This window comes from Eupeodes corollae, chromosome 3, assembly GCF_945859685.1.
Source record: "Eupeodes corollae chromosome 3, idEupCoro1.1, whole genome shotgun sequence".
Taxonomy (NCBI): domain Eukaryota; kingdom Metazoa; phylum Arthropoda; class Insecta; order Diptera; family Syrphidae; genus Eupeodes; species Eupeodes corollae.
In genome coordinates this window covers 77,255,452-77,266,318 of record NC_079149.1, presented here as the reverse complement: position 1 = coordinate 77,266,318, position 10,867 = coordinate 77,255,452, and the positions used below count along the sequence as shown (strand labels likewise).

Sequence of the window (10,867 nt, the reverse complement as noted above, 5' to 3'; positions counted from 1 at the left end):
AATCACAAATAAGTACAAATTAGTACATCGAAGCCAAAAATAGAGACATATGGGGAGCCTTTTAAATAATTCTTGAAGTTTTGAATTCGAAGATATAAACACCTGTAGCCTGAAAGTTTACCATGTTTAATTTTTGCTAAGTAAGTAATTTTGTATCTTAATTTGTTCTTTAGTTTTGAAAAACATCACTCGCCTTACGCCACTGGAGAATGAAATAGGTAATATTAATATAACAGCATGGCAAATTAGGTAAAGTACCCAGTTTGATCAGCAGGTCATATTCAAACGTTTCATATAAGCTAAAATTTAATAGTACAGGGTCCGGCAAAAAAACCTCCCGTATGTTTGGGCGTTTATATTAAAAGCTATTTATAAATAAGATAGGGGTCTACGTGCCATTTTTAGTAATCATAATGGCGTAGCACGGTGAGCATCGCGCATTTGTCGTAGAGGAATATATCCGTAATGGTGGTTCTGCAGTGCTGTTTTATTTTCGTCTGACGAGGCCCATTCCCATCTATCGGGTACAGTAAATAAACAAAATTTCCGATATTGGGCAACAGAAAACCCTTAAGAAATTCATCAAAGACCACTTCACAGCCCTTATGTGACAGTTTTGTTTGCTGTTTATGAATTTGGTGTGTTAGGTCCGTATTTTTTCGAAAAAAATGGGCAAAAAGTAACAGTTAGTGCGAATCGCTACTGTCACATGATTGAGACCTTCCTCCAACCAAACTTAAATCAGGTTACTAGAAAACACAAACAACTCTGTGTCTAACAAGATGGATATGGGAGATCTTTTTGCCGGACCTTGTATAACCACGTGTTACTGAGCAACATGGTTCATGCTGTAGTAAACATACAGCTAATTTTGCTTTTTTAATGTTCAGTGTTAGTGTATAAATCGAAGTATAAATCAAATTCAAATTATAGGGAATATAATACAACGAAATACGCTATGCATAACACCACACAATTTTTGCATTGTTCTTAGAAATAAAATTAATTAATTAAGAGTATATACAGAGTAATTACATACTTGAATCATAACTACTGGCTCAGTCATCGGGATATTTTGACAGGCATAAATGTTACCAGGCTATCTGATGTTTTTCAAATCAATCAATACTGTTGTTAAAGAAAATGATATTATAAATTTTTCAATAGAATTTTCAAATTCACTAGATACCTGGAATGCCACCACAAAATCTTCAATTAAGGATTGGTTCACGTATTTTCCTTCTGCGTAATTGTAATTATGCAACGGTATACGTTTGGTCATGAAAAAATATCACCGCTTCCCTCTAGCGTTTTTTTTCAATTTGTTTTAATTTTAGCATCTTAAAGCCGCGCATCGACGCAAAGATCTAAACGATTTAGTATTTGATGATTTACCTAATTTTAAACGATTTTTACATCTTACTATCTCTGAGCAATTTGCAAAAGTTAAAACCACGGAATGCCTACTTTAACTTTTAAATTTGCTCAATTTATATGGCATCTGTACAAATATTCTAATAAGACCAGTAAATGGACTGGTCCAGTCAACAGTTCGAAATACCAATTGACAGGTCCGTTTAGCAAACGAAAAGAAAGGTTTAAAATGTTGGACTCACTTAGTAAATTGCGAAATATTTGGCATATTGCTACCTAGTAAATTGTTAAACCGTTCACAATAGGTTGTTTAAACTTTTGCGGGAACACTTCAGATTTTAAGCTACAGACTTTTTAGCGAAAACGTGCTGCTTGAGTCAAATTTGTTTGCTCACGAGTTTAAAGTTTAGCTTGTTTAAAAAAAAACTTTAAAAATTCCTTGATGTGACATTAACTTTATTTGGGATATGGAACTGCATTAAAACGTCTTAAACGAAATCCACGATAGATTCGGCCAAGCCCCGTTGTTAGATAGTTTATCTCATTTTTTTCATCAAGCGTAACATCCACAAGTGATTAGCAAATTTATGTATTTATATAAAGTAGTTTCTGCCACAATTGTGTAAAAAATTAATATATTTGCATATGTACTGAAATGATATTTATTATGAGGAATGACTGAGGAAAATTCGCAAAAAATTGCTTTGAAAGATTCTCAGTTGACATAAAATATTGAACACTAATTAATAGCAGACAGCCACATCAATTTGTGATATTTGGTCAAACTTTTAGAAGTAACTTTCAACTGAACTTCCCATCTACTTCATGTATTTGGGCATTTGTTTGAATGGGCAGGTAAAACATTTTTACCAATTATTGGTTAACTTACATTCATACTTGCAGACCTAGGTCGTTTATTTGTTTATTCTCAACGTTTTACTTTTGACATTCGTTACTGGTATTAAGTTGAAATTACTCCGTTCGCATATTTTCATCGCTCCATTGCATCAACAGAAGTCCATTGCAAAAACTTTTCAAATCAAAGTATTTTTCCAACTTGTTTCAAAGAATTTTCTGTTTTTCGTTATGAATTAACCTCGATATTTTGGGTTTCTACTCAAATGGAATTTCAAGAGCTATCCAGACATCTTGAAATCTCATTCCGATGTACATATATACTCGTTCCTACCTGCCTCTAAGGCTTCATAGTGCCAATATACCTACTTTTATAAAACAAAACACCTTTTGCTTCAACTTTTTGTTGTCAGCTACCGGAATTTCAATTATTTCATCAAGCTCCTCAGTCACGTCTCTTGCTTCCGATGTAATATTGTTCAATCTAGTGTTGTTATCTTTTTTTTGTATTCTATAGGAGATCTCTTCCTTGTACACAGCTTAAAGTTTCTCTGGCACTGTGGGAAAGGGAGTGCCATTTTCATCTGTAGATTCTCTGGAGTCGGGAATTGTGACTTGTGAGGGTTGCTGACGGATTATTTTTTTGTTCATTCTAGGAATAAATTCTTCCTGATGTTAGTTAAATATCAAAAGAAAACCAACAAAAACACCAAGGTAACGAACCAACACGCTTTCTTCTTAACAACACGTTTCTTTGCCTATTCCGATGATGCCACTCAATAATTATTATACCAAATGCTCTTTGTTATTACTTTACCGTCTAGCTTGGTGGTCTTAAATAAAAGATTTTCTTGCTGTAGGCAATAAACAGGTTTTGGTCTAGATGTTATGTTTCTTTAAAAAGGCTCTACCTAACACGTGTCATAACAATGTTCCCAAAAATTCGTTAAGTTTGTTTTTGATTTTTGTGGTACATGAAGGGGTTTAATTAAAATATTCAGTTAAAGACAAATTAGAATGGGGGGCAGTTACTGATATTGTTTGTTTTAATCATTTAGTTTGAAAATATTCCTGCTTTTCCAGATTCCAGACTCAAAAATAATACTTCTTAGTGTGCACTCAGCGACGGGTATAAGATTAATACAATAAGATAATATTGTTGATGTTGCGAAAAGTCTTGACGCTTTTCAGAGGACTATTATAAGATATTTCTAAGTAATTTTTAATTTTGTCTAATTTGTAATAGGTGTTTAGTATTTTTGTAAACGTGGATCTTTGTACTGATGGCTTACATTCAAATTCAATTATCCTTCCACATTTGAAAATTTATCTCTGAGATTACTGCAAATATTCTTGCAGATTTGGTAAATGTCTGAAATGGAAACAAATTTAATATTTATTTTTAAACTTTTATCAATCATTAAAAAGTTCTAAAGTTTTGGTTCTTAATAAATCTTCCATTTTTGCAAACATTATTTATTTATTATTTTTGTGTTGCCGAAACTTATTCTTCGGATTCTGTATTCGGGATGTTGTTCTCCAGTGAAAGTTAGTAGTTAAGTACACGTTACGCTTAAAATAATACAAACCATTTTAGTTATTAACTCTTTGTGGGATACTATTCCACTTGTTCCAATATTCGTTTATAAACGTATTAAGAGTTAAAACTTCTCAAAAAATACAATTTTTCATTCATTTTTGATATGCATACTATATACATACATTCAAATGATCCTAGTTTTTTTAGGAATACTATTAAAACAAAATACAAAAACTTATGTTTCTTAAATTTCACATTTTTCAACACATTTTATTCATAACGAAATTAATTGATATTGTTAAACACGGTGTTAATGGCTTTCACTTGACTGTTCTTAAAACTACTGATTCATTTGGCAGCATTATAATTTGATCGGTGGGGGATCTTTCTCCAATTCGTCGTACAGACTTTGCAGTGACTACAACGTATTCCATTTCACCAGACAAACCAGGGTAAACTAAATTCAAGTCAAGTGACTCAACAGTTTCGTTGATATTTAGTAATATTACGTAAGTAAAGTTATTTGATAGTGACCTAAAAATAAATTTAATTTTGTACGGATTTCAATAAGTTCAAAATTGTGTTTTTTACCTTTTGATAGCTAACACATTTTTATTCACAGCCTTGACTTCAGAGTCACCGCGTTTGAAGGTTTGATCACGACGTAATGCTTGCAATTTTTTATATACATTAAGATTACTATGGGCAACTCCTCGTTCCTTCTTTACATTCACATCACGATACATGTCTGAGATTGGTAACCAAGTTTTTGGACCAGTTGAAAATCCTGCATTTTTCTCATCGCTCCATTGGAATGGTGACCGACAAGGGTCACGTGACTTTTCCAAATACACAGATTCATCATCGTTACAGGCTTGTGGATCTACGGTTTCTTCCCAGGATATCCAAACATCTGTCATGCCGATTTCCTCACCTTGATATGTGACACTGCATCCAGGCAAAGACAAAAGTAAAATATTAAGAAGATCAATGCGCTTAGCTCCCAGGCGAGTTCCAACTCGTTTCTTGTCATGATTTCCCAACTTTCAACGAGAAATTAATCTTTAGGCAATTTTGTAGACGTTTATATAGTCTTTACTCACAACCCAGTTCGCTGTTCGACCTTTGGGCATTTTATCCATCCAAAGATTAATAGTTTCAGCATAGTAATAAGCATCAGATTCACTGGTCAACCGAGATATCATTTGAAAGTTGAATGGAATTTGAGCACCCTCAGCAGTTTTGTTGCCATAGTACTGCATAACAATGTCGATTTCAGACCATGTTTCAATCATAAGAATCCTAAAAAAATACTAATTTAATTTTTCTCTAATGATCGTTTTTGAAAGAAAATATACCTATCATCCCCTCCATGCTCAGCTTTGAAATCATCCAAAACCTGCCTCCACTCATAGACCAAATTTATTGTCTCTGGTTGATCATTAGTATAAATATGTTTTGTGTATCCATAGTCCTCTGGGTCAGTTACCCATTCGTTAACAGGTTCGTCGGGATAATTACCTTCGGCATCTGGGGCGACTTCAAAAACGTTTGGGACAGCATCGCAACGGAACCCTGCAACGCCTTTTTTTAACCAAAATCGAAGAATTTCCTGTACCAAGGAAGAACATAACTATAAATTAAAGGTGCTAACTACAGATAGAAACTTACATTCATATATTGTCTGACTTTTGGATTTCGGTAGTTTAAATCAGGTTGTTTGTCCACAAATTGATGCAAATAATATTCTTGACGTTTTTCGTTCCACTCCCATGCACTACCACGGAAAACACTAACCCAGTTGCTTGGAGGTTTTCGAATACCATTTACAATGTGTCCAGGATGCCAAACATAGAAATCCTCGAATTCAGGATCACGGTTTACTGACTTTACGAACCATTCACATTCATCACTAGAATGATTTGGAACAAAGTCTAAGATTATTTTCACTCCAACTTCATTAGCTTTCTTGATTAAGTCTTCGAAGTCCGCCATAGTTCCGAACATAGGTTCAATTTCTGTAAAATTTGAGATATCGTAGCCAAAATCAGCCATAGGAGAAGTGAAAATGGGAGATAACCATGTTGCTGTGATACCAATCTCTTTTAGGTAAGGTAACTTCTCAGTGATACCTACAATAAAAACAAATAAGCACATTATGAAACCTATAAATATACTCAGTTAAATAAGTATGTATGCGCATTGTGCAGTGGAGGTCTATGGGAGAACTGATCAAAAAAAAAGTTCTTTGATTTGCTCACACTTTTAAATCCCCCTATGACATGCCTTTCGCAAGACTCGGGACCAATTATATGAGCATTACGTTTTCAAAATATATAATTTAAAAAATCATCCGTAAACTTAAAATACTGTAACTACAAAATTCTTATGAATGATTTCATCTGTAAGAATTTTCTTAAAATTGTACTGAATGTTGACAACAATATTTTTTAAAAGATAAAAGAAGTTGGAAGCCAATATCTCAAAGTTTTGAAAAGATATTTGAGCCTAAAATCAATTTTTACCTGCTTTTAATTATTTCTTTTGTTTAGGTTTTTATTTTTTTTTGTAAAAAAAACTGTCAATTAGATTTTTCGCAAAATTTTACTCAATGTTGAAAACAATATTTCTTACAAGTTAAAATAAGTTTGAAGCCATAATCTCAAATTTTTGAAAACATATGTGGGTCGAAAATCCATTTTTACCAACTTTTGTTAAATTTTCTTTTAAAGTTCTATTTACTGTAAAAAAAAACTGCCAAGTCGGGTTTTCTCAACATTTTTCAGAATGTTAAAAATAATATATTTCTTATAAGTTAAAATTAGTTGGAAGCCATAATCTCAAATTTTTGAGAAGGTATTTGATATCTACCAACGTTTAATAATGTTTTTTTTTAGGTTATTATTTTTTATAAAAAAAAACTGTCAATTCGATTTTCCTCAAAATTATATCAGATATTAAAAACGTTATTTTTCATTGCACAAAATTGTTTTGGAGGTAAAATCATTTTGTATTTGTTAAATTTACGAGGTGAAAAATTTTGTTTAAAGTTTTTTTGATTTATAAAAAACGTTAATTCGATTTTTTATCAAAAATACATTTGTCTGGTATCACGTTACAATATATTATCTAAAATTTAATTAAAGTCTCTAGCGTTTTTGGTTCGTAAGATATTTAGGTTTAATCAAAATCTTCACCTTCACCTTTTTTTTAAACGGATATGGTAAAAAACCACGCACGAAATTTTTATAAGAGACCTTCTGCATTTTTCTGCCTTAATATTTGTATAACAAAATTTATTTGAAATCGATACCTTTTCTGGTTCTTGAGCTATGGAATCTTTTTTTCGACTCAAGCGACCTTGAAACGTAGAGATATGTCAAAATTTTCAATTTGATAAATCGGACCCATTTCATTCCTATTGGAAGTTAAAAATAATTATCACCTCAAATATTTTACGAACAAAAAATAATTGCATCTCCAAAATAATTGTTTGGAAAGAAAATAATGTTTTTTATATTTGGTTACATTTTGAGAATTTTCTTTTGCAAAATTAAAAACCTTAAAACATTAACCAAATTGAATATCTTTTTAAAAATTAAAGATATTGGCTTTAAACTATTTTCAAATGATATAAAATATAGTTTTCAACATTCAGTAAAATTTAAACAAATTAACATCTACAAAAAACAGTAGGTACGGAAAATTGGTAAAAATTCATATTCGATTCTCGATATATTGTGAATAAATGAAGGTATTGACATCAAAATGATTTCATTCTGTGCTAGATTTTCTTAGAAAAATTCAATCTGTATATTTGCTTATATATGAAATAAAAACCTTCAAGAAATGCTACTAAAATTGGTTTTCGACTAAAAATCTCGTTACAAAACTAGTTTTTGAAATCAAAATATTTTATTTATACAAAATATTGTTGACAATCCTAACTTAATTAAAAAAAAAAAGTTGAAATGCGATGAGATGGGAAGTTATCAGTGTTGAGTGTGGGTCGCATCCCAGCCTTTTTTAAAATTAATTTCTTGATCAAACTGAGATTTAAAAATTAATGCAAACTAAATTTGTACCCAAACTGCTACCAGAACATAAACTTGCCTTGACAAGCTATTGCAATATACAATCTGGGAATGGTGCACTTTTCTTTCTTGATTCGCCTGGAAGAACTGGAAAAACGTTTAAGATGCAAAAATGCCTCACCACGCATTTCATTTTAAAGCTATCATTACTATTTCGCCCAGGAAGTATCACCCATCTGTACAATGCCACGACAATGTAAATTATTATTACTTTAAAAGTAATGTGTCAGAATCCGAAATAAAGCTATAGAAACACTAAATCTAACGTTATAGGAAATGCAATTTTGAAGAAAAAAAATTGCATATTGTCCTGCTTATAAAATAATAATCATATTTACGGTGATCAGTTGTGGTAAAGGATATGTCAGTTTAGGCGCATGATTAGATTTGAATAACTTTAGCGGAAACAATTGCTTGTTCCTGCACAAATATTCGTTTCAATCGCAAAAGATACAATTAATTAAAGCTACAATTTACTATTTAATCAGTTTTTCAAATATCGAAAAACCTTAGTGCTAATTTTACAATTGTTTTTAACCTAATAAACCCTTTTTATTCTTGTAGAGTCATCAAATAAAAGGTTAAACATTAAACAGTAGAAACGAAACAAGGTGAGAAATGGGCGAGCAGTAGGATTTTTTTTATCAATCTCCGAAATACTAGACAATGCAGTCTACAAAGCACATTGTATATACACATGTCTATACTTAACGAAAGGAAATGTTATGACTAATCTTGTAGACGACTTGAAGCATTATGATGTGTTGCTATTTCAAAGAAATTGTTAAAGCTTAATGAAATAGTTAAGGCTTCGATATTTAAAGAAGAAGCGGAAGCACCATCCACCAAGAAAAGAAGAAATATAGAAGGCTGTAAATCGTGTGAAATAGTGATCATTTATTAAATATCGATCAAGAAAACTAAGAAATCCCAAAAAGATATTTCTCAGCAGTACATTTTAAATACAAACTTCCTGAGATTACTGAAATCTGATAGATTATATTTTCTTGGCATAATACTTCAACTTATTTCTGGAATGCTTATCATATTTGTGTAAATTAGAAAAAATAAATAAATTCATGGTTTTAAAGCAAGTGCCTACGTGTATGTATGTAAATATATTTCTGCTCCTAAACTCTAACCACATCAATACTAAGCTTTCGGTTGACGTCGACAACGTTTCTACAGCCTGGTTTACTGTCATTTACTCGTACTTTGTCTAAACGTGTTAGCTAAACTATATAGACGTGTCGTAGCTAAATGCTAAGTTTTTCATTAAATTTTGTTTTAAGAGCTCACCTTTCAAATCACCGACACCATCACCGTTACTATCCTTGAAGGACCTTGGATAAATTTGATAAAACGAAGCAGTTTGCCACCATTTGCTTGTAGAATCATCAATTAAATTATTCTCATTACTTAAAACACTAAACTCTGAATTAGGAACGACCGCAGCGTATGTTAATATTGCAAATAAATTCCCAACTAACAGTATTTTACTAAACTGCATCATTGTTATGCCCAATTAGGACCGCTCTTAACTTAACACAAAACTAAACTAAATAGCTATATTTTAATAACTTAAAAGAGACTTTATTCTCAAAATGAGGGCAAACAATTAGTATAAAGTTTATTTATTACCTATTTTTATTATTTCTTAAGTAATAAATCAATTTTAATGTTATCTTGATTTATAGTACTAATCGCGAAGAAATATAAATACCAATTGAGCGTCAATAATCTATCGTTGGATCTATAATCCTTAGACTATTTGTTACAAAATACCTAACCATACGTACATATCTGTGTGAAATTGTCGTAGGCAAATATCAAGTTGAAAAATAAACAAGTAGAAAAAGTATAGATAAGATCTTCTTGACCTTAAGTGTAGAGATTTTCTTAAGAAAAATCAACTCTACATATCATTTCATGGTCTTAAATAAATTGACTAGCAATACAAATATAAGATTAATAATTTAACATTCTATAAATATAAACATATTAATGCCTAAGATAATAAAATCTTCCTCAAAAAAAAATTAGCTTGAATCAACAAAAAGTTATTAATGAAATCAATAATGTAGGTATTTTTTGTTCTGACATATCGATTTTCTCACACTGATATTAGAAATAAATATAAAGTTAATGTTCAGTAATTAAAACGTTATAAATCGAAAACCAGGTTTCGGATTGAACCATAGCGGTCTCTTTTAATTTCTACTTTTAGCTCAAACTTCAAATTCCAAGTGTAATCCAATTGGATGGATGGATTTGAGACATAAAACTAGTAATGATGTTCTATTGCAACAACTGTCTGGATTTTTTAATTTTCACGTATTGCAATGATAAATTGTTTTTGAGTAAATAATAGTAAGAGAGATGGGATCAAATTTTTGACTGCCTGTTTCTAACATTACAGTTGTGTACGCAATAATTGAAACTCAATTAGGTAAGGATTCCAAATCTGTTGAATTTTCTTTTCATGTTAAGTAAAGCTTGGTGCCATTATCTTTTTTCCCACCATGCTTACACCACATACATTAAAACTTATGTCGCATATCAACTTTTACTACGTGAATAATCACATCGATCAATACTGTTTCATTTATTTAAGCCCAAATCTGGCCAGAGTTTCGACTTCACACGAATTCGATGCCGTCTGACTCCATCCAAAACTTCTACTTGGCTCCTCCAATGCACGCTAATAATGTGTGCTGAGTTCAACTGAGTTTAACTATTTCACACAGCTTTTCAACGAGCCCAGTCGAATAATGAAGGTAAATAACCGCTGAAAATATTCTTGACTTGTTTCTCACCTCTTACACTGACAATTGCATAATTATTGTGTCGAAAAATCTAGTTGGAGAAAGACGTTCTAAGAAAACCGTTTTGCGGAATGAGAAAGCCAAATTGTAATATCTCAATAATATTTCAAAATATTTAACAGGTCACTTTACTTCCAAGGTTTATTCTTTTTGGTATGAAATCCTACTAAATGGTGTTT

At 31.4% G+C, this 10,867-nt stretch overlaps 1 protein-coding gene across 1 annotated transcript; it reads right to left on the bottom strand.

Annotated features, from left to right (window-relative positions):
• Nucleotides 1-4,004: 4,004 nt before the first annotated feature.
• On the bottom strand, nt 4,005-9,431 carry LOC129952576 (maltase A3-like). The gene is made up of 6 exons (XM_056065229.1): nt 9,163-9,431; nt 5,441-5,901; nt 5,128-5,381; nt 4,873-5,071; nt 4,361-4,812; nt 4,005-4,303 (listed from the first exon to the last, which is right to left on the bottom strand). The coding sequence occupies exons 1-6, from the start codon at nt 9,374-9,376 to the stop codon at nt 4,090-4,092; spliced, it is 1,794 nt and encodes a 597-aa protein (XP_055921204.1). The 5' UTR covers nt 9,377-9,431; the 3' UTR covers nt 4,005-4,089.
• Between the last annotated feature and the right edge of the window lie 1,436 nt (nt 9,432-10,867).